The sequence below is a fragment of the Glycine soja genome, chromosome 10, assembly GCF_004193775.1.
Source record: "Glycine soja cultivar W05 chromosome 10, ASM419377v2, whole genome shotgun sequence".
Lineage (NCBI taxonomy): Eukaryota > Viridiplantae > Streptophyta > Magnoliopsida > Fabales > Fabaceae > Glycine > Glycine soja.
The window spans coordinates 49,761,722-49,787,110 of NC_041011.1; the positions used below are offsets into that span (position 1 = coordinate 49,761,722).

General features: G+C 28.6%; 2 protein-coding genes and 1 pseudogene across 3 annotated transcripts; 1 reads left to right on the forward strand and 2 right to left on the reverse strand.

The window, feature by feature from the left end:
- Nucleotides 1–9,232: 9,232 nt before the first annotated feature.
- Nucleotides 9,233–9,976, reverse strand: LOC114371845 (agamous-like MADS-box protein AGL62). The gene has a single exon (XM_028329164.1). The coding sequence runs from the start codon at nucleotides 9,974–9,976 to the stop codon at nucleotides 9,233–9,235; it is 744 nt and encodes a 247-aa protein (XP_028184965.1).
- Nucleotides 9,977–14,123: 4,147 nt separating this feature from the next.
- On the forward strand, nucleotides 14,124–14,951 carry LOC114371846 (annotated as a pseudogene).
- A 3,480-nt stretch (nucleotides 14,952–18,431) lies between these two features.
- Nucleotides 18,432–23,911, reverse strand: LOC114369542 (inositol-tetrakisphosphate 1-kinase 3-like). 2 transcript variants are annotated; one of them, XM_028326771.1, is made up of 10 exons: nucleotides 21,965–22,046; nucleotides 21,726–21,758; nucleotides 21,446–21,512; nucleotides 20,885–21,005; nucleotides 20,695–20,793; nucleotides 20,238–20,357; nucleotides 19,961–20,137; nucleotides 19,501–19,556; nucleotides 19,333–19,417; nucleotides 18,432–18,803 (listed from the first exon to the last, which is right to left on the reverse strand). In XM_028326771.1, the coding sequence occupies exons 3-10, from the start codon at nucleotides 21,491–21,493 to the stop codon at nucleotides 18,709–18,711; spliced, it is 801 nt and encodes a 266-aa protein (XP_028182572.1). In that variant the 5' UTR covers nucleotides 21,494–21,512; nucleotides 21,726–21,758; nucleotides 21,965–22,046; the 3' UTR covers nucleotides 18,432–18,708. The 2 variants fall into 2 exon arrangements, with proteins under 2 accessions (XP_028182572.1, XP_028182571.1); XM_028326770.1 differs by lacking the exon at nucleotides 21,446–21,512 and adding an exon at nucleotides 23,472–23,911 and having other exon boundaries at nucleotides 18,460–18,803.
- Between the last annotated feature and the right edge of the window lie 1,478 nt (nucleotides 23,912–25,389).

Sequence of the window (25,389 nt, forward strand, 5' to 3'; positions counted from 1 at the left end):
AGGATAAGATTAATTAATATTGAATCATTAAAAATAATATAACTTTTAAAGAAATTTCTGTGGATATAAAAAGAAAATAATAGTTATTCCAAAAGAAAAAAAAAATTCTTAAAAATATAACAATTTTTTTATTTAAAAAATATGTCTGCTTTGTGTTATTTTTGTATTTTTAAACTAAAAACAGCTTAAGTAGGTGAGTTTCTTTTTAACCTAGTCATTTCTTTAGAATTTTTATGAGGCATCACATTGCTAGATGTAAAATAAAATTAGATAGTGTGATCCATAATGATTTTACCCATCATCTCGAACAAGATTGTCTTTAAGAGAGAAGACATGTGATTTATACCCAAAAAAAATTAAATATTGATGCACCCAAAGATTATAATAAAAATGTTTATATTATTAAAGTTGTCTCAAAGTTTAAGAATGAATAATCAATATTATGAAGTAAATACGCTAAAGTAATCATTAATCAATAGTGTAACTTATTAATGAATATATGTGTGATAATTAATTAATATATTAAATATTGAATATGAAATAAAAATAAATAAGCCCATTATTGTTTATTTGTCAGCTCATATAAAATGCCATATAAATATTCGTTAATTTTATGAATTAGTATTATCTTTTGAACATACATTATTCGAATAATTTTTAATCTATTCCTAATTGTTAACGTATAATCTTAAATAAATAATTAATATCTTATATTTTGAATTTGAGTCTAACTTAATCATACAAAATTAATTTGTAAGATAAAAAAATTCATAATTTATATATTGTAATTTGATAACATCTCATAGGCCCAATAACAATTACTATGATAGACTCTCGTATCATTTTAAAATTTAAGATTAAGTCTAACTTAATTATATAAAATTAACTTATAAAATGATAATTATTCTCTTACTTATATACTTTAATTTTATCACATATCATTAGTTAATGTGAGATTTCTTATACAAATTTTCATGCTAAGGACTACACATCTCAAATGTAAAGGACGGAATTAGACATTTATTGGTGGTCCAATAATGACCCAATAATTAGTGGTCTAATCTATAGGTTCAACAAAAATCCTAGAATAGACTTTGTTATAATATTATATTTTAGGTTTATATCTAATTCAATTCTACAAAATTAATTGTCCCTCACCTAGACAATATAATTTGGGTCATATTGATGTGAAATCTCAAGCATAATTAGTTAATGTTTTCTTCATGGTGTTATTTTTAATTTATAGTTGGACATTTTTTTTCTAGACAATTTCTTGTTGGACATTCTTAACTATACTTTGGTTGATGAAAGCATAATTAATGTTTTTATCAAAGAAAAATTGTACTTAGAGGGGAATTTTTTTTCTATAAGCATAATTAATATATGTGAATAAGGTCTTGTTAATTAAGATAATTTTTTCTAAAATAATTTAGAGGAGAAAAAAATAAGAAGATAAAATAAATTAAAAATTTTCCATAAGTAAAAATCAACTTATGTACCTCAATTTGTTTGAAAGAGATTTTATAAAAATTAAGTACATATATATAAGTGATTTTAACTTACAGGAGAAACTCAATTTATTTTACATTTTTAATTTCTATATCTGTAAGATTTTATAGAGAAGTAGATAAAAAAAGGTGCAACATTCATTTACATTATGAAAATCTAACTAAAATTTGTATGTAAATTATTTAGAAGATCATTTTAAATCAAATATAATACCTAGCTTACAACAATTAATTTAAGAGTTTAATAGACATGTAACATTAAGATAAAGTTTTTTTATATTATCAATAAATTAAAAATCATCTTTGATATGAATTTTATAGTAGTTATTATAAAAGTTTGTCTTACTCCTATTATAAAAGTTAACATATTATATTTGATATTTTTTTATTAAATAATAATATAAAAAACTTTTTTATGACTTTGAATGCATATATTATTTATTCTTAATTAAGACTTGATAACATGTACATCAACTTTTGTCACCTATGTTTTCTTCCTTAAATTAGAAAGTTTGGAGCCCTGAACATCACAGAGTAAAGGTTATTTGCCACAGTACTGAAAAAAGGGTGGAATTAACCTGCACAGGTAAGGTAAAAAAGTGTTAAAGTACCTCTGAGCTTATGTTTTAAGAATGATACCATCAAAACACCCATTCTCCACTAGGCATGAATAAGCCACATGAACCTTTTTTTTTCTATTTCCTTTGATATATGATTGTTTGGGGATGAAAAAAAGTTGTATCCATGTCCACAAGTTTAACTCATTCTCTCTTGACTTTTGGTGCAAAAAAATCTTTACAGAAGAATCTAAACATATTCCTAATGAAGTTAATGCTCAACTTGTATCCTTAAGGAGTCCACTCTCCCTCCAAAGTTTTTGCAACCCTGTTAGGCAAGACTCAATGCTTCTTCTTTTCCTAAAATGTAGCCAAAAGTCTCCTAAGTGTGTGTATATATATATATATATATATATATATATTCCTCCTTCACATTTTCAAGGACAATCGAGGGTTGTTAGATTTCATCCTTCCAAGCTTTTTTTAGTACTTTTGATCATCATCATTTGTGATCCGGATAACTTCAAAACAAAATGTTCTTCGAACCCCTACTTTGGGGAAGACTCCTACACCGAAGAAACCTAGGGTTATGATCAAAGTGAGATCGACGAAGTACTCCTTCAAATGGCTTCAAGGAAAGCCATATACCACAACAAATTAACCATTCTTTTAATGTAATTTTTTTTCAATAAAGCATTTTACTCTACAATTAAGTTACAAAGATGTGGTGTTATTGTTCCCAATTTGGTTAACTCTTGTGTATTTTGCTCACTTAAGATGGAAGATTATAATAATTTTTTAACAAATATTAGTGTATTAAAATGTTAGTTTTGTTAGTAGAGGAGTTAAACCTGTGACTTTTTTTTCTTAACCATCCAATCTACCTTAGATCTTCTTTAATAATCTTTTTTATGAGTCATTTCTCATATCAGATTTGGCAGGCGATTTTTGCTTGACTTAGTTTTGATATGGCTCTTCCTCAGCATATCAAACAATTGTACAGTCAAATGGGTTGAATGAGGGGGAAAAGACTCGCAGGTTTAGATTTCTGTTTTGGCATGTCACATGTTGGTGCTTATGGAATCTACGTAACAAGATTATTTTTAGAGATGGGTCTCCTGAGTTCATGGGTATTTTGACTCACATTAAGGCTCTATCTTGGCAATGGGTTTTATATAAATCAGGGGTTAAACCTGAAATCTTTTTTTCATCGTGGTGTACAAATCCATTAGATTGCCTATAGTTTTATTTTGTTTTGGAGATTGTCTTCAGAGATGTTTTGTATTGAAGGGCCTATAGCTTTGACTTGCTTTCTGTACACCTTGTCGAATATCTTTGTATAATATTTATTAATCTATATTATTTGGCTTTTTTTAATAAAAAAAAGTCCACTAGACCACAGTATCCATGAGACCACCAAAAGCATTCAATTTTGCTTGGTAAAAGGAGTTGCCTTTTTTTATGCCTTGGTATAGAATTTTATTAAAATCACCGATGAGGACTACCCAAAGAGATATTTTGGAAGAAGCACAAATTTACCAAATAGCTTTACACTACTAGAATGTTAGCTAATAGCGGAAATCCATTGTATACCGACAACCTATTGACGGTCTTGATCCCTCTGTAAAAGCTTCATCAATCAATTTTTATCGACGGTCTCAAAAAGCCCTTGGTAATTAGTGGGTTCTTTTGTCAGTAATTTGATCGTCGAAAACACTGAGAAAAAAATCGATGGTAATTTTAGTAAAAATATAGTGTATAACTTTATATATAGTGGGCTAAGTTGTCTATACTACAATTGATAAAATTTACTGTAATACAGACCGTTTAGCTCACTATAAATATCTGTTTTTTATAAAATAAATTACGAAATTACTTTTACATAATTAAATATATATTCATTAATTTCAAATAGAAATAATTTTAAAATAGTATTTGTTTATACATAAAATTAAACCACAAAATAAAATATTTCATGTAGATAGCTTAAATCATTCAAAACATAATATAATTCATATAACCATGAGTCAAGCAACAAGAAATGGAAACATTGACATAAAACTTCATATAAGTTTTGATGCTGTCATTTCAATATATACATATATGTGTGTGTGATAATACTGGACAAAGATCTTGCCAAATTTCTTCCAAAGATTTTCCCCTCTTCTAATGTATTACCTGTACCATCCAAACGACAAATCAAAGTATATTTGATACTCTCATGTGCATAATTTTGGGTACTGCTAGTACCTAAAAAAAGAGTACGTAGGGACTTGGCCTTAGCCCTTAATTATACCATAACTTTTACTAACTTATTCGCTGACAAAGGTTCATCAATGAATATATGATTAATGATTTTCTCCAATGTGTTTGACAATTGGTGTACTCAGGATTAGTGGTGAAGGTCCATGCTTTTTTGCTCAGAGGGTACATAAGTACGTAGCAGAAATTCACTTCTCTCCTGTTTATTTTTTGGTTGTTTCTGTGTTGTGTTATTTATGTAGTTGTATTAATATTTAATTTTGTTAATATTTAATTTTATAATTTAATTTTAAAACTGTGTAATTTTTAAGGAGTAATACAAGAACAATTAAAAAAAAAATAGGAGAGAAATCATATCCGTACTTAACTAACACTCTTGGAATGCAGGTTTGCATGGTTGTCTCGTGAGTCACGCCCCAGACATCATGCGTATTGCACCTTTACCGAAGTGGTTCCTACTTAGGGAATAGTTTTTTGGTTGGATCGTTGAAAGATTGTGGGTGGTAGCTAGGTGGGGTTTGATCATTGCGTCTCCTTTTTTGTTAGCTCTAAATCTTTATTTCCTTGGTCGAATAATTGTCTGTATTATTTCAATTTTTATCTGCATTAATTTATCAAGTTCTTGATTTTTGTATTTCCAAAACCATCAAAATGGTTCCTAGTTTGAACAATATATATATTTTCCTTCTTAACCGAGTCTATATTAGATATCCTAGAGTATCTGTTTTGAAGCTCACTGCCAACGTTTTGTCGATCATTAATGTTCTTTTCAAAGAAACAAGTATGTACTAGCCATGTTTTTAGATTGAACTTAAAATATGCTATGTATAAAACTATTTGGGATAATTTATTTTAGTTTATGTAGACCAGTATTTATTGTAAGCAGCACATCTACAAAGCTTCTGCCATTTGGATTTACACATACTCCTTATATCAAATTTTAAACACATATGTATATTTTCTTAGCAAAATTTATCATTTCGAAATGATATTTATTATCTTTCACCCTTTGTGCAGTTGCTAAACTCATAGAGGATGGAACAAAATTCAGCTTTCACAAATACTTAATTAAAGCTTATTTCAGTGCTCCATTAGCTATATTATTAAATGTTTTGTTTTCATTTTGCAACCTTCAAATATGCGTTAATCCCCTCCTTAATTATCTTCATTCTAACACTTTAATTGCTTTATATTTGATGTGTACGTTGATCTTTAATTGCTATATCCACTCCCTACACATGTAAGTTATGAGTTTTAAATATATAACTTCATTTGAAGTTCAACTTAGATGTGTGAATAGGTCATCACCCACTCATTTATAATAAAACAGTTAATAAGGCTGATAAGAAAAAATATATTAAAAAAATTAAATTTTTACAATTTAAAAATCAAACAACATTACGTAATAGTTATTATCATAATTGAAAAATTATATATATATATATATATATATATATAGTTCTCATTTAATGACATTTATTCCTAATTCCAAATTTTTATTTTCTTATATTAAATTTACTTTCTATTAAATTGATTTAAAAGTATAAATTATTAATTAGTAAGTATTTATTCTTTAAATTATTTTAAATAATTTTTTTAATAATATATCATATGTATTATATTTTTAAATATGTATATTTAATAATTAATAATATTTTGAAATACATAATATATCAGTAGTATTTTAACATTATTTATTTATCAATATATTAAATTATATAAGAAAATATTTATCATGTGTATTTGATAGAATATATCAATTATTATAATTTGAATTATTTATAAATAATTAGTTATAAATAATTCAAATTATAAAATATATTTCATATATATACATATAGATTAAAATAAGTATCTTCAATGAAAGTGTTTTCATTTAAAATTTTAATTATAAAAAAATATTTTATCACAAATATGAAATATAATTTATATGTTTACAAATATTTCTTGTGAATTTAATTATAACATTAATTATATATCTAAAATTATTTGTTTATCATAAACTTTAGTTATATAAAATACATATTTGTTAGAGCTTTCTTTGTCCTCCTTAGAATCACCTTCTCCAAGCTCTCTCTTCTTTAATAACCATTTAATATGTAATAACTTCAAATAAAATTATTATTATTGGATCATAAGCTTCCTTGGGCTTTGGTCAAATATGATTGTATCAGTTAAGCTACATTGGACTTAGGTCAAACATATCACTTGAAACCATTTGAGTTTTATTGGTTAAACATCATTATATCACTTGGTTTATAGTAGGCTTAAGTCGAACATCATTGTATCATTTGGACTTGATGAATTGTGCTTCTTTTAACATTATTATATCACTTGGGCTTTTATTTATCGGGCTTGTGTCATATATAACTATCACTTAAGTTAAACTAGGTTTGGGTCAAACACCACAATACCACTTGAGCTTCATAAGCTTGGTTCAAACATCACTATATCACCTCGTCTATATTAGGCTTGAGTGAAACATCGATCACTTAATTAAGATGACATTATTGTTTAGGAAATCTATATGTGAAAGAGACCATGTTGAGGTTGAATACTCTTGTGTCCAATTTGGATTTTATTAGAAGTCCAAAGATTTGTGTCCAATTACTTTGTCACAAATCTATACTCTGGAGCAACTAGAGACATGGTTAAATGAATTTATCAAATAAGAAGGTCTATGATCATGATAAAATCTTGCAATTGAATTCTTTCAACCATACATTAATTGAATTCTTTCAATGTTAATCAATTACTTATGTTTCTTAAGTTTGTTAAAAGGTTTTGATCAAATACTTACAACCATCTTTCTCTTAATTGAGTTTAACTGATAGTTAATTTTGACTAAGAATGATTATAATTCCTTTACTTTATTGTTGTTTTAATGAAATAATGAAAAATTTAATATCATATTCATTTTTTATGAGCAAGATTCAAAAGAAGAAAATTAGAGTGTTTTTGAGAAAAAATTATGCAAAAACTTGGAGATTGGGATAACTCGCTTAACACAAAACAGGCACAACGCGTCTCGTTCAGTGCGAGACTTTGTAAATTTTAAGTTACCTTAGGCCTATAAAACGTATGAACACTTAGTCTAGCTCTTGATTGAATACATCTAAAGTTTGAACATCTCTCATGGGAGAAACTCTTCTTCTATTCCTCCCTTTCCTCCCTTTGCTTAGAGCCTGACAAGTTAAACTCCAGATTTTATTGCTCTTCTATATGCTTTATTGTTTATTGATTATGGTCAAATCACTCATACTCATGTATTGTTTAAGAGATAATGCATTGAAAAATGGTTATTTTCTAAAAATTAGGAAAGAACATCTAAATGAAATTATTACTAAAAATAAAGTGATATTTATTTAGCATGTTTTATGCATCTTTAATCTTAATATAATTTAGTGTTTTATCTTTGCAAATGAATTTGAGAGAGAAAATAAATAAATTAAGTTTTTCATGCGAGAAACCAAAGATAGAATATCATAATAAATGTAGGTAAAAATTGAGATACCATTAGATAGAGAAAAATTATTAACACTATTGATCTCAAACACACAAATAACTAAAATATAGATTGATAAATTATAATGAGAAATTAAGCATGACAGAACAATGTAACTGACTGAATAAACATAATTTCAATCAAGCAAAATTGGGGTTCATCCACAAAGTATGAACATCATAACCTTAGAAAGAAGGGTTTAGCTAACGATAAGGACATGCAAAAACAAACAAAATCTCAAATAATGAGAAAGATAGATGAAAGGGATTGGATTACACTTTCAAGTCTATGTAATCCTTGCAAAGACTCTGTTAAGCCAACTTTGTATTTTTTTCACAAATCCATCTTTAAGTTCTAAATGATGACATTAATAATTTTGAAACATATCTCTAAATTGTCTTTCATCATCAATTCAGGGTCTCGACCTCCTCTAAATGATTTAACATTTTTTCAAGACTCTTAAACATTTATCTTAGACAAACTAATAACAGATAGTGTGTTTTGCCAATGAAAGTGAGTTACAATGAATTGCAAATTGACATGAAAAATCTTTTAAATTACCATCAAAATCTCATTTATCAATACACATGCACACACACATTTTAACTTCGACAAAAACACCAACAACTTAATATTTATTTTAACATACATTTTAACTTAGATAAAATTAATTGCCGGATTAATATTTATTTTAACCAATGATAATTTACTCAAACTAGTTACTTATCTAAATCACAAGCAACTTATGTAAAATGAAAATCTATCTGATAGCAAATTTGATTGGGTTGCTTTAGGTTGATTTGGGTGGAATAATTGAATCATTGATTAAAATTTTTATATATTTTAAAAAATTTAAAAATAGAAAAAGAAAATCAAATACAATACAAAATATTAAATAAAAAATATCATTTTCTACCATTCATAGTTAAACTAAAGAGAAGCATTGATGGAATGTCTAATAAAAAATAGTGTCTAAAAATTATTTCTCTATATGTATTAATGAATCATTTATAATATAAAATTATTGTTGCACACTCAATTATAACCTACTAGAGATTTAATAATATATATATATATATATATATATATATATATGTATGGTAATTATATGTGATAGAATGAGAGATAAAGAAAAATAATAATATTAATAAAATATATAAAATGGTGAAGTGTTCCAATATAATTCCTCTTCATAATATATAGTATATTCTACCAATATACATGACGTTTATGAAGATGGTTCAAGACATGTCTTAAATCTCAGAACCCTAAATAGTGTTAACCATGTCACATACTTGAAACAAGCTAACCTTTTTCTACATTGGAATTAAAACAACATGAATTTTTCTAAACAAAAGGGCATCTATTAAGATAGAGGGAGAATAATATATCTCAACGAATCAAAAGAAACCCGCAGTAGGTCCATATCCTCCCATTCCAATGTTATCAAACCCATGGTGGCGCATCATGCTCCCATCATGAAACATGAAGTTCTGAAGCATGGGTGGCTGAATCAGGTGTGGGGTGAACACCTGCGGAGCTGGAAGTGGGTGTGGCTGATGCACAAGGTTGGAATTGGAAGAGGAAGAAACCCCGGGGAAAAATTGAAGAGTTGGGTTTGTAACACTCTGAAGCATAGCCCTATCGACAAGGCGCGCAACCTGCTTCTTCATCTCCTCCAACGCCGCCTTGAACTGCTTCACTTGGGCCATACTCATCCCATCCACGGGCCGTGCCCACCACATCTGGGCTTGGGCTTCCTTGTTCATGAGATTGAGCTCATTGGTGCGCTTCCTCTCATGGTCAAGCTGGTTGTTGATCTGAGTGAGTTGTACGTTGAGGTCATGCACGTGGGCCATGCGGTGGGCCTCGATGATCTGCATGGTGCCGGAGTCCGTCGGTGGGGGCCGTGCGAGATAGCGGTCAATGACGGCATCCACGTTGGGGTGGCCAAAGGAAAACACCTTCTGACCAGGAGAGAAAACAACGAGCGCCACGTCAGTACCACAGAGAGTGCAAAGCTCACTGGCTTTCTTGAAAAGCCCGTTGCGGCGCTTGGAGAATGTGACTTGAAGGTTGCTCTGGTTGCTCATTTTCTTCATCTCGATCTTTTGGCGGCCACGGCTTTTCTTTGGGCCAGACATGATGGGAAGAGAAAGAATATGAGAAAATGAAAAAAACACTATAAACTTGGGGTAATGTTGTTACAATATTGTATGGCACATACAAAAGTGGCAGAGTGAAGGGCACAATTTATACACATTTTTGTGTCTCTGTGTCAATGGATACATTCGAAAAAATACGCGTCCCTTGAGACGACTCAAATGTACACCACTAGTTTTCCTTTTGCTGAATTGAGAGATTCTGAAAATCCCCTTTGCATGGACTATATGGAAGGAAATTTAATGTAAAAAGAAAGCATTCATGTTTTATCTTAATCTTATTTAGCGTTTTCTCAAATAAGACGTAACTTTTCATATTTTCCCAGCTGTCACGGATGATCTCTTAACCTTGTTCTGGTGAGATAATTAACCTTCTGAATAAGCATTCATACAAAAAGAAAATACAAAGATTTAAAATAAATTAAGTTTATCTTATTAGTTAAAATTAGTCTGTGTATAAGAAAATTTATAGAATCTAGCTCTTGTTTAGCCTTTTAATTTACTCTTTTTTATAAGTGTTAATTGATATATTTATCCAAACAAGACTCTTTTTCTTTTTAAAAAAATTTTTAAAAGAAGAATCTAGTTAAAAGGCATTTATAATATAGTAAATCATAAGTAATTCGATTAATTAATATTGTGTCATTAAAAAGAATTAAACTTTTTAAAAAATGTTTTGGATGTATAAAAAGAAAATTTTAGTTATTTCCAAAAGATTTAAAAAAAAACACATGAGAACAAATTCTTTTTGTAAACATTAAAATTCTCAATTGGTCCCGAAATTGATTGAAAATTTTCAAGTAGGTTTCTAAACTAAAATAATTATTAATTGGATCCCACACTAAAAAATTAGGTATTTAGAATTAGTTTATGATAGGTTGAAATCGGAAATAAAAATGACAATTTATAATTAGTAGTTTAGGGGCCTAGTTAACAAATTTTAAATTGTTCAAAGATAAGTTGAGTAATAACTAATTTAACCTTCTTTAAATGACTACTTTTTTAATTAAAAAAACACAGAAGTATGTGAGTTTCTTTTAATCAAGTCATTGCGTTAGAATTTTTATATAAGGCGTAATATTGCTAGGTGTTAAATCAAATTATATAGTGAGCACGCCAAAACTAAAAAAAATGGTGTATTTAATTATAATTATCTAATAATTTAAGAAGTAATAGTTAATATTCTGAAGTAAAAGTGTTAAACTAATTAATCATTGATCAATAACATGTGAAATACAAATAATACATAAATAGTCTTTTTTTTACAGAAATAGATATTAATTTTAAATTCATCATTATCTTTCAAACATACAACTAACAAAGTGCAGTATAATTGGTAAATAGTTGGATTTTTTTGAAACAAGGGATTTGATTCGCTAGTCATGTATATGAAAAATATTTTAGAGAAATAAAACATAATTTGGTGATATTTGCGTCTTAAAAGTTCGGTCTTATAATATATTATTTTTTGAAAAATAAATTCAAATTTACATTATTCCAATCATTTTAATCAATTATTTATCCTCGCTGTATAATCTCAAATAAATAATTTATGAGTTTATTTTTTCTTCGTCGTGTTATCTTAATTTGTTGTTGAATAAAGTTAATTCTTTCATCAAACAGAAGTTGTGTGCTAATCTAATATGTATAGGTTTTCTGTCAAAAAAATATGTACAGATTTTATTTGGATAAATTTCTCCCTATTACATATAAAAAAGAAAATAAAATGTAAAAATAAATTAAACTTTTCTCATTAGGTAAAATTAATTTTTTTACGGTAGGTCAAATTAACTTCGCACATCATTTTTTGAAGAATTTAAATGAAAGAACTTCTAGTAAAATTAAGTACATAATTAAGTTGATTTTAGCTTATAAAAAAACCATTTTATTTTATCTTTTTATTCTTTTTCTCTTTTAGTGTTTATAGAAAAGTTTGTTTAAACCAAACTTGTTAAATTAACGTTTCTTCCAAACTTTTTTCTCGTTATGATATAGGGTAAGTGACTATGAGGCAATAACTCATATGTAAGAGCTGCATTCGTTCACGTTATCCAATCTAACTAAAAGTTGTAAGTAAAATATTTAGTAGAAAATACTAAATAATAAATATTTTTTAATATTATAAAGAAATAACAAGTAATTACATTTTTTTAACTAAAACAACAATTGTTTCAACATAGAGGAAGTATTAATATTAATAAAAACAACAACAAAAAATAACTCAAACAAATATAATACGGTACTGATAAAAAAAAAACAACTATTATATTATATAAAAGATAATCGTAAAATATCAACTTTGTATTCTTGTAATATATATAAAGATGCAATTACTAAAGACAAAAATCAACTACTAAAAAACTATTTTTAATTTAACCAACATATTCAAGTTCGAGTTAAGGGAAATGCTCCTACAAGAAGGTTTTCAAACTAGATTTATGTTTCAGAAACAGCAATACAAGTTGAAAAATCTTAAAATCAGATTTTGATACATATTAAAACTTGAGTATTTACAAATTGGTTTTGAGAAGCAACTTTAATTTCATGGTTAACTTGGTGTGTACCTTACTATTCTATATTATATCCAAGTTTGAAAATGGGTTTTCTTTCTCCTAATAACCAACTTCTGACACCCAAGAAGAAGTTTGAGCAAATAATATCATAAGCGTATATGTTTTATATGTTTTTGGGTAGAAAAAGACATTATTTGTCGAGGGTCAATATTATTTGTCAATAGAATTTAAAATTATTTTTCTAATTTTCATGTATTCCAAAATTTCAAACTAATTATTTTTCTAAATATCTTATGATTTTCACCCTTAAACTTTGTAAGAGAATAACATAGGCAACAAAAGTTGATGTGCATGTTAACAGGTCTAATTAAAAAAATATATATTTTAAATTTAAGAGACTAAAAAAAGTACATATTTTAATTTAGGAGGAGAACACCGTAGATTCACTACTTCTAACCATACTTTTATATTTACCAAAGAACCAAACTCAAAATTTTAATTTAAGTTAATGATTGATGATTACTTTAACACATTTACTCAATAATATTAATTATTACTTCTTAAATTATAAGATAACAAATAAAATAAACCACTTTTTTTAATTGGGTGCATCACAGTATTTGATTTAACACCTAGCTAAAAATGTTATGCTTTACAAAAAAAAAATGTTAGCGACACTGTATATCTTTGGTTAATTATTCAAAAAGTATTATATTTTTGAAGAGTAAACACAGTTTCATGTATATGTTTGGTTACTTTTGAGTGCAATTAAAATTTGGCTTGAAAACTCAGTTTTTTAGAAGGAAAACTTAGATTGTTTTTGCAAACTTAAAGGTTTACAAACTTTAAATTCAAACGTGCACATTCTCTTTAATTTTACACTCTCTGTGTGATTCTAACACAATGACTTGGAAGAAAAAAACTCACCTATTTTTGCTGTTCTTTTTTGTTTTTTAGAATAAAACAAAACAAAACAAAATCTTTTTTTTTTAAAAAAGTATGTTCAGATCTGTTTTAAGACTTTTTCCTTCAGAATAGATAATATTTTCTTTTTATATCTGCAACAATTTTTTAAAAGTTATATTATTTTTAATGATGCAATATTAATTAATCGTATCACTTTTGATTTACTATATTATGATTAATACCTTGTTAACCAGATTATTCTTTTAAGCATTTTTGTAAGAAAATGATAAGGACGTTGTTTAGATAAATTGCTCAATAAAAAAACACTTGTAGAAGAAGAATAAAAGGTTAAATGAGGTAATTTTTATAAATTATTTCATGTATAAGTTAATTTTAACTAATAAAAAAACTCAATTCATTTTATTTCATACAAGTTTTTTATTTGAAAGTTTATCTAAATATTAAGAAGATTTTTTTTTATTCCCTAGTTGTATCATCCTTTAAAAACTTAACAATCCTGTTTTAAAGTATTGTGAGACACTAATTGGAACTTTGTGAAAAACTTGCTAGCCCTTCCATTACATTCAACAGTTCATGATGGGAAATATCCGGTTACGTCTTATATGAAAAAACAGTGAAAAATTAAGATTAAGATAAAAACATGAATTGTTCCGAGAGTGGCGTACATTTGAGTCTCAAGAGCCGCTTATTATTTCGAATGCACCCATTCACAGAGACAAAATGTGTATATAAATTGAACCCTTCACTCTGTCACTTTTTATTGTGCCCATATAATATTGTAAGAATATTACCCAAAGTCTAAAACGTTTTCTTCATTTTCTCATATTCTTCCTCTTCCCACCATGTCTAGCGCAAAGAAAAGCTGTGGTCGCCAAAAGATCGAGATGAAGAAAATGAGCAACGAGAGCAACCTTCAAGTCACCTTCTCCATGCGCCGCGGCGGGCTTTTCAAGAGACTCTCTGTGGGGCTGATGTGACTCTCGTTGTGTTCTCGCCGGGAGAAAAAGTTTTCTCCTTCGCCCACCCCAACGTGGACGCCGTCATTGACCGCTACCTCGCGCGGGCCCCACCCACGGACTTGTCGGGCGCCGTGCAGTTCGTGGAGGCCCACCGCATGGCCCACGTGCGTGACCTCAACGAACAGCTCACTCAGATCAACAACCACCTCGACGCCGAGAGGAAGGGCGCCGATCGACGAGCTGAATCTCGAGAAGAAGGAAGCCGAGGCCCACCTGTGGTGGGCCAGGTCCGTCGAAGGGATGAGCATGGCCCAAGTGAAGCAGTTCAAGGCCGCATTGGAGGAGATGAAGAAGCAGGTATCGCTTCTTGCTGATAGGGCTATGCTTCAGATTGTTACAAACCGTACTCATCAGTTTTTCCCTGCTGGGGCTTCTTCCGCTAATTCCTCTTCCAATTCCAACCCACTGCCACCAACGATTCAGAACTTTATGTTTCATGATGGGAGCATGATGCGTCACCATGGGTTTGATTATGGACGTAGTGCAGGTTTCTTTTGATCCATCCTTGAGATATGTATTATCTCTTCCCTGGATCCTTTTTGTTTTCTTTTTAAAAAAATTCATGTTGTTTTAATTTCAATATAGCTAGTTTAGTTCATGTATGTGACATGGTTAGCACTGATTAGGGTTCAATTCGGATATATATTCCAGACATGCCTTGAACCAATATCATCAACGTCATGTATTATTAGAATGCATTCCCTTTAAATTTTATCATTTTCTCTGTTATGTAGTATGTAGTTGGGACTGTAGTGTTGTAGTTTTGTTTGAATTATTTAAATAAAGGGCTTCTTATTTGTTTGAATTATTTTTTATTTTGGTAAAGAAAAATGAGTTAATTTTAAATTATATATGATTATTCAAATGGATTTTAGTTTTTTTTTTTTGGAATTTTGGTAAACGCATACACCCGATTTTGGGTGGTGTAGGTGGATGAAAACAGAGGTTAAATAAAGTCATAAAGAAAAGAAAGAGGGAGAAAGAAAGTAACAGTGAAAAATGATATAATGAGGGGGAAAAATAGATAAGAAGTAAATGATGTAAAAGAAAAAGATTTATAAGAAACAAAATAAAGCGAAATCATTTTTACCTCTCTTTAAATAAAAGTATAACATTTTTCTCAAAAAATAAGTATAACGTTTTCAGGAAGAAAAAAAAAATAGCATTTTGAAATTATGAAAATCTATATATTTAGTGTTTGAGAGTTGGTTGATATGCAGAAGAAGCAGTTGTGTGTTCAGAAAAAAAAAAATCAGTAAATATGTTATGAGATGTGTATCCAAATGCATTATCAGTATTTTTGTATTTTTTTATTATAAAAGTTAGAACAATTGATTTTGAAAAAAATTATTTAAATCATTAGATGTAATTATAATTTTTTTAAAAATGATTTTGAATATAAACTTTACATTAAAATGTATATATTGGATGAGAAATTAATTTTGGATATAAACCTCTTACGAGATCAACAAGTAGTTTAGAGTGACAGTCCATCAGATTCAAATCTTATAAAAATAATTGAAATAAAAAAAATCGTGCTAAAATGATAATCAAGTTCTCCAATACAGATTAATCATCATCAAAATTAAGAGATACACCATACTAATAACAACATGATAAAAAAAATTCTCTTATCATCATGCTCTTAATTTCTCAATGAAGGGTTAAGATATTCCAACTTATAAAGTGAAAAAAACAAAAAGGGAGGAGATGATGACGAAGTTGAATCTATACTAAAATGGACAAAAAAATATATTAAATCATTTACACAGAAATTGATTATAGTTTATATATGATAAAAAAATATAATTAGAATAAATTAATGGTGTAAAATTTGTCTCCCAATTTATAAACGATTATAAATTATACACCATTATTAGGACAATGTCTTAAATTTCAGTAACAAAAATAAATAAGGATAACTTAATAATACAATTATATATATATATATATATATATATATATATATATATATATATATATATATATATATATATATATATATATATTACATACTAAAGCAATTTACTTTTAATTTCAAATTTATATGATGCTATATTTGAAGAGTTGCACCGATAGCTCTCATTGGCCATATATAAAAATAAATAAGTAAAAAGTATTGAAAGAGTCACGTGTATTCTATTGCAAGACAACCTCTCTCTCTCTCTCTCTCTCTCTCTCTCTCTCTCTCTCTCTCTCTCTCTCTCTCTCTCTCTCTCTCTATATATATATATATATATATATATATATATATATATATATATATATATATATATAATGTGAATTTATGCAATATTTAGTTAGACTCAAAGAGGATAGATTTTTTAATAAGTATACTTATAAAAGAAAAAAACACAAATATAAATACATTAGTTTTTTCATAAATAAAATCAATTTATATACTTTAATTTTATTAAAAAATATTTCATTTAACTTTTTAAAAAATAGCAAAAGAATGCACTTTTGACATGCATGATTCGACAATTCTTACTTTTTACAAGTTATTTAACTTTCAAATTACTTTATACAATATCTTTTAGATAATTTTTTTATAAATTAATTATTTTTTCAAAGATAAATCTAAAGGAACACGTACTTGGACCAAACTAAGTAATTATTTTTTCAATGAAGTAATTTGTTTAATTTAATCTGCTCGTTGTTGGACCAGACTAAGCCATTGATAATCCGTAGGTGTAATAAGGATTGTCAATAGTAAGTGACACATGATAATTTTTTTTCTTTTAAAAATATAATTTATAAATTAATGGTTCAAGAATTAAATTTGTGACTTTTATATTATTAGCAAAATTTTCTAATTATAACACTAAAATTTTTAATGTATATTTAATGCATATATAAATTTACATAATAAATTTTGTGATAATTATTTTTTATCTAGTTAATTTGTTTACATATATAAATTGTAAATAAAAATCATAAATTTAATAAAAATTTAGATATGTTAAAAAATATCAAATTTGTTTAATTATCAATTGCTTTAATAAACATCTAAATACACCATTCAATTAAATATCATATTTATTTAATTTTTAATCACGATAATAAACATCCAAACACATCATTCAATTAAATATTAAATTTGTTTAATTATTAACTATTATAATAAACATCTAAATACAACATTCAGTTAAATATCAAATTTTTTAATTATCAAATTTTGTAAATAAATTAAATATATATAAAAATCTAAAAAAATTATAATTTTTAAAAAATGTATATTCATAAACAACGCACGTACATCACCAACGACATAAACACTCACAAAAGAATGCTAACAGGAACAAGTTATACTAAAGGAGTGTAGTTTTACAAAAAACAAAAGCACTGCAAAAATGAAAAAGCTAATTTTCTATTTATAACCAAAAATACCCATAAGGGCATTTTTGATATTTTGGAAAACTGTTGGGTGTACCAGCAAAAAATGCTGGGTGCCCCAAGCAGTCCCCTAACTCGTTCTGTAGGCTTGAAGCCCTGAATGTGTCAAAGCCCATTGCCGGACACATTGTTCACCGATAAGCACCGGAATGGTAATTGGTAAATCACTGAAGCTACAATGCAAATCAATCTATTTTTTTAAAGCGTGAAAAATATAATATATTTATACAAATTATGTAATATATGAGCCCTTTCCTATTGTACTTGCACAATATACTTATAAAAATATTTACAAACATTAACAAGTGAGAAATATATTATTATAAAGGAACAAGTGGTAATTATTTAACCCACCTCATTATTTGTTTGTTTAATGTATCGCAAGTGCATTTCAGATTGGGCAATCTGTAATACAATTGAACGCAAATTATGTTATTTATGTGAAAAATATATCTGACGTTGGATTAATATCAAATATGCTTGCATGATCTTGCAATTACAGAATATTATCTCGTCAAAATTTAGGAACATGTATATCCTTTTTAGGCCGTTGAATAAAAATAAACAAATCTGAAAAGGTCATAAATAAACTATTCGGAACTTTTACTAATGAAATTTAAATCTTAGCAGTTATTTAGCACCACCAAAACTTTCATTGATTTGGATATAAGCATATATTATAACTTACAATAAAGGCATTTTCGCTCATTATTGAGAGGGAGAAATTAGACAGACCCTATTTCGACCTTTTTCAACATTTTGGTGGCTTCATTGAAATTCCATACTAATTTGCATAAATTTTTAAGAAAGCCACCAGCAAGAACAGCCCTGTTCAATGCATCTACTAACCTGCTCTAGTTTAGGCAGCAAGTTTCTTATTACTACATTTACTCTCCACTAGGCTAAGTAGAAAATCTGTAAATACGTGCTCATAGCCTGGCATTTTTCCATATCCTGCAGTTGGTAACACCGTTAAAGAAGATAAAGTTCAGCTTTGATGTAAATCATCAAAAATCAAAATCACTAACATGTCAAAAAAATATAAACAAACTTTGATGTAAACCAAATAACCAGGATAACCCAGTGGACAAATGCAAAATAACCAACGTCATGTTCTTGTACGAATATATGGCTTGAGATAATGTTAAATTATAAATGTCAAATCCGTAATCCATAAAACATCGTGATAAAAATATTCTGACTTCTTCAAGTTTTATTTACATAAATTCTATTTCTTATTATAATACTATGACTGACTAGAGCTAGTTCATTTCAGGAATGTAGTTCAAATTCAATTATCTTGGGCGTAATTAAGCAACATACAACATACAACATACAGTACACGAAATCAAGAAACACGGTTTTTTAAAATTCTACAACACTGGAAGAAGCTCACAAGAAAGAGTACGAAGAACTAGCGCACCACATTAAGTTATGCAACAACACAATCATATCATAGACTAATGGGACAAGTTATACTTGCCAGGAAAGTAGTTGATGTCGATGACGTAAAACACATCCTTGGTTCCATATTCTCGAATCATATCTATGTTGAACAAGTGGAGTCCCTAGAGACAATTTAGTTTTAGTATATCATCTGAAAATGAAGAATGACTAGAAATGGAAAAAAAATAAGAAATGACAACAATACCAATCTATGACGGAGCTCCCTTGCAAGCCTCTCCAATAAAGGTCTTGGTGGATGTTCTGTAACAAAAGTGTCACAGTAGAAATCAGCCACTAGTTCCAGGCTTTAACACCAAAGCAATTAGATGCATTTAGTAACTCAAACAATCACCAAACTACATTAAAGGCCTCTTGAAAGATGGAGGGGAAAGAGGTAGTGGTTGCAGCACAATGGGATTCACTCTGTAATGAGTCAATATACACGATTTAATGGTCTCAACCATTCAGTAGGCCTTTATAAAGCTTTAGAAGGGACATTCATATCAAGTGGGACGTAAAAGATATAACAATAGTCGATAACTAAGAACACCACACCATTGGCATATCCAAATATTGGAAAAATGAAGGAGAAAAATGAAAGGTAATAGAATTGCTTTTAAAAAAATGTTTCACTTTTTGTGATGGTGGGCGAAGAGTAGTCTCACCAGCGATATTAGGATCTAGATCAGCATCATCTGCAGAAGCGGCTGCACATGAAACTCTTGGAAAACGGAATACACCAGCAACTTTTGATAGTTCACGCTTACTGATGTTAGGAAGAGAGAAACGCCTCACAACCTTTATGGTTTCCCCAACAATGTAAATCTTAAAGAGAAGACCACCTGTATTGTCAACCCCAAACACCAAAAAACAAATTAAAGAGATAGATAACAATCTAAATTGAACACAAAAAGATCATGGTCTATGGATCAGTTCACAAACCATGATTGACAAACTCCTGTAGAACCAGTGGAGGTTCAACCGCTGAAAGAGAGAATTCATCATAAGCAAGAAATAGTTCATGTGACTTTGCAGTGCCATCAACAACTAGCGGTTTTGCAACTGAAAAATACAAAAAAAAAAAAAGTAAGATTTTTAAGATACATATAATTAAACACGAGAGATGACCAGCATTAGTCAACTAACTAAATACAAACTTCAGCAGGTAAAACATAACATTATAGCAGTATATCTGAGCTCGCAAAACATAACATTAAATAGATACAAACAACTGAACAAGGTTCTTTAAAGTCCATTCAAATATTCTGAGCTATTTTCATTTGAAACCATCAATAGAGGTTGAATGAACGCATGCCAATCATCATGTGGCTTAAATGGAAATTTAGATCCGTCCCTAGAAATAATGAACAGGGGAAGAAGATTAAACAGAGTTGCATACCTAATGGCAACTTCATCCCAGCCTTAGTGACTTCATAAGGGATACTAGAGGGGTCTTTCTCTTTTGTGATAACTAGCTGACGTGGAACACCAACCTTGCCTGAAAAACAACAGTAGTTAATGTACTATCCTGAAACTTTCAGTGGGAGTTTTTATTGTTCTATTCTAGTAAATTGAAGTAAACAAGTTACCATGACAATCAGATAAGTTCAGATCCAACACATCTTGCAGCATGGATTGGCGATTGTGTAAATGTTGGATTGCATCCGGAGGATCAAGGACAGTTACCTCTGGATGTTTTTCCCTATAATCCTTCAAAATTAAAAAAGGAAAAAAAAGATCCAATTAGCTCCACTAAAATGAAAAAAAACTTTAAAAAGTAGTTACAAAGCATGAAACAATCACCAATTATGCATTTTCAGTTAGCTATGAAATTGTAGCAAAAAAAAGGCCAATATTGTAATTTATCATCTCATTAAACTGTCAAGCAAACCTTTTTAGGAGACGGAAGAAACAAAAGATAAACCTTTTTATCATCTCATTTGGTGTGTAGCATTATTGGCTTTTAACCTATATGAAAATTGATTTCCATGCCATAATACCGTAGTAGTGAACTATTTAAAGAAACAGCATTTTCAACTAAGAAACAAAGAACCAAATAGCAGATAGAGATAATAATCCGTTCTTTGGGCAACAAACTCCAGCCATGCCTAACTAAATTATTTAGATTAATCACAAAAGTAAATCCTCACTTGTTTGAACACTTGGGGACTGATTTCAACTATCTGATCATGATTCATGATGAGGAGAGCATGAACTCTGCAATTATGTCAGACAATAATAAGCTTTTAAGAATCCGGAAGATTTGGTTGTCCAGACCATCACCCCACTTCATGCTTAATTCCCAGACTAAGAATACTAACGATTTTCATGCAATGTCACGAATTTGTGTTTGTATAACGAAAAATAAGAAAGCATCGCAAGACTGCTATCACAATGTGAAAGTGGTAGAAATGTCAGAAATTTACAAACCTCAATAATCTCACGCCAAACCTCCCCGGACAACTGGAAAGAACAAATTGCCAGTCAGATTATATTAGAGAGAAGAGGGAAACAGAAGTAAATCTTACAATGCTAATAGCCTGTTATTGAACCACAAATTCAAAAAAAAAAAAAAAAAAAACATAAATGAAATCTCCACAGAAAAAAAAATCATATATGAAGAATTTCAAACGTTAATAATGATAAAATGCTGAAAAAATGCCACAGACCTTATGCAAGATAATATCAAAAGGACCTTGTTCTGGTAGTGGCTTGTTTAGATCAATAGCAACAAAGTTTATCCCCCTGTTCCTGCATCATACATATTTTTACGCATCACTATTAAGTATTAAGAGTGTCAAGATAGTAGCAAACAAGTTTATTAGTAGTTTTATTCAGATATACTGCCAACCAAAAATTTATTTCATGGTAATAATACATAGACAAGACATAAATGATCAAAATTTGTTTTAGCTCAAACTAATCCTGATTATCCAAGCAAGATTAAATCTTATCATGTCTCACACTCTTACTTGATATATATAAGGAGAAATAGGTTTATTGGTTTACACTAGTAACATTGATCCAATAAATAGCTTTAATGTGATATGATTTTTATCAATCAAACCTTTGAATTATAACAACCTGTTTTGGAAAAATTGAACAAAAATAAGAGTATAATCAAATTATTTTTATTTTCATATATTTCAAAAGTAGATATCAAGCTAATCGCCATGTAAACTAATGATTGCTAAAAAATATAGGATCATCAATGTAAACTTTATAAAATCTGTCCCTAAGATGGAACTTTCAACTCTGAGAAAGGATCTATTTTTACCGGAGTAAGACAAAATAATTACTCTTACACCATTGCATAAATTTTTACAGGATAATTTCATAAAATCATTCATTAACTAGTTAGTACTTCACTGATATAGGTCAAGATTAACACTATTTTAAAATATATGAAAATAATAATCATTAAATGATATTTTCATTGTTTAACATTTACAGAACTTAGGTAATGAACAATAATTCAATTTAACCGACAAAATTCACAATAATATTGAATGGAGTATTATGCAGAAGCTATACTGACGTAATTCAATTTCCTCTAATTCTGAATCTCTGATGCCCAATTGGCAGCAGTCTTTTCAGTGAACAGACAACAGACTACAACATTTGTGGACAATATTGTAAATTTAACATTCCAGAGAAGCAACCAATGTGAATTAATTTAATTAAGAATACAAAACCAAGTACTAAGATTTGACCTTGGTTGTCCATGTGGACAACTCCAAAGGAAAGTAGGGCATAAGTGTTGGAATATTCCAATTTAAATTAGAATTGAGAAAAGCCCAAGACATAGCAGATACACATAAGCAAAATGAGCAAGTTTAAAATAAATTTAAGAAATAACAAAAAAAAAAAGAAAGAAAAAAAAATAGATTGCCCGGGTTCGACTCACGACAGTGATAGCCATTAGACATGGTGCAAAAATTGCTCCACCATTACATTACACACTAAAAAGGCAAAGACACAACGTGTGGCTGTGAACCCCACCACTGCAAGCATAAGCCACTTTAGCTCTAAACAATCAAAACGCGAAATAAGTTACAAGATCAAAACAAGAAAACCAAACAAAACCCAAATATAAAATAAAAATGAAATAAAATAAAATAAATGACCCTTGTGAATATGCATGCAGATGAAGGTGAAGGGAAAAATAGTTGTTACTGTGCGAGACCGGTGAAACTTGGCTGCAGAAAGCTCTTTTTTTTCTTGGACGTTAAAGCGTAGCCAACGACCACTTTCTGCGACGAAAACGTCGTCGTTCCCGTTTGTTTCTCCTCTTCTTCTTCTTCTCCGCTTGAGATTTCACCGTTTAGCCTCATCTTCGGACACCCCAGAAACTCCTCGTTTGAAAGATCAAATCTTTTGCCCTTCTCTGCCTTCAATTTTCGCGCGGGTGGGGTTCTCAATTTCGGAATATGCAAATCGCGCGAGAAGGAACGGAACAGAGAAGGGAAAGAGAGAAAATGTGTTATGATTTGAGGGAAGAGGAAGAGGATTGGGTTTGGGTGTAATTGTGGAAGAAATGAATGGAATGAGAAGAATATATAATGATACAATAGTGTTGTGTGATGGTGTCAAGCCAAGGTTTGTTGGAACTCTTTTCTCTCTCTCTCTCTCTCTGCTCTCTTATCCATTTGTCACTTTTGCCCTTTGTCTGTCAGGTTTATTATTTAATTGGTTTGTTGGTTGGTTGGCATGCTCTGTGGAAGTCAAAAGATTAAAACTTTATAAATAAACACCTGCCCTATGGGGTTCGGCCTCAGGGTGAGATAAATGTTACTGTTAATTTTTTATTTTTTTAGACTGCGTGTAAATAATTTTATTCTGATCCACTTTTCTCTTTCTAAGTTTAGTATTTCAGTATTTTAAGTGATTATATATTTAATACCTTGAGCTTCAACTTACTTGTTAAGTTAGAATTATTTTAGATTTATTAATTCATGTGTTTGGTGTATATATATATTACTACCTTTGATATTATTCACTCCTTTTTATAGTAAGTGTTATTTTAGGATTTTTTATACAAATAAAAATTAAAAATAATAATAATTTTATAAAATTAACTACATTATTCATTTTTACAAGGAAATAAAATGATACAACACAAAATTAATTAAATAAGTTAATTCTAATTAATAATATCATAACTTTTAAATTTTATTTCATAAATATCCATAAAATCAAATGATTTAAGTGGTAGTAATATTTAATGACATTTTTTTTAATTTAAGAAATATTTTTTAACCAATAAACGAACATCTCATTAATAGAATTTATAATAAATTAAAAATATAAAAAATACTAACATTTAATATATTTGAAGTGACACTACTATTATATTTCTTATAATTATGATTAAAAAAATTGCCTATTTTATTTTTTTATAATAAAATTCGGAAGTTGTATTTTGGTAATAAGGGAGTCATGTTTGCTTGTTATATATAATTATATTTTTTTAGAGAGACCTAAAACACAATTTATTCTATTTTATGTCTATAATCAATTATTTTCTATTATAAAAGATTGAATAAATTTTGTAATATTTTTATAACTATGGAAGCATGTTAAATTGATAATTACATTATATTTTTTAGAAAAATGAAAGAAAATTTTAACGATATAGAGATTTTCAGATAAAATAAAAAATAATAATCAAAGTATTTGAATCCGTCAAAAAATTATTAAAAGATACTATGGTAAATGCATGCTTAATAAATAATTTTTTTTTATAGAGGATAAATGCTACCAAATATACATAATTCTTCACCAATGATTAAACTTGAGAGATAACCGTCTATTTTTAGTCGGGACATCATAATATTACTGTATTATTTATAGTCGGCATCTTTCTTTGTTCACCTTTCCATAAATAAAGGAAATGAAGTTTTTGGAACACCATTCTTACAATTAAAATGAGATTTTTTTATTTTAATTAAAAAAACATTTTTGAGATATAATAATAATAATAATAATAATAGACGTGATGGGGGAAGAGGTAACAAAAACAAATAATAGAACAATGTACAGTGGAAACAAATTTTCTTAATTTTGAAGAATATGTGAGGAATGCTAACAATTA

What these genes read in the sequence shown, in the direction of transcription:
- LOC114371845 (XM_028329164.1), bottom strand. Translation starts at nt 9,976, where the DNA reads ATGTCTGGCCCAAAGAAAAGCCGTGGCCGCCAAAAGATCGAGATGAAG.
- LOC114369542 (XM_028326770.1), bottom strand. Translation starts at nt 23,629, where the DNA reads ATGAGGCTAAACGGTGAAATCTCAAGCGGAGAAGAAGAAGAAGAGGAG. An exon ending in TTGATATTATCTTGCATAAG is followed by an intron (nt 21,759 to 21,964) that starts GTCTGTGGCATT and finishes TGTTCTTTCCAG; the next exon opens with TTGTCCGGGGAGGTTTGGCG. An exon ending in TCTAGATCCTAATATCGCTG is followed by an intron (nt 19,557 to 19,960) that starts GTGAGACTACTC and finishes CTTTTGTTACAG; the next exon opens with AACATCCACCAAGACCTTTA.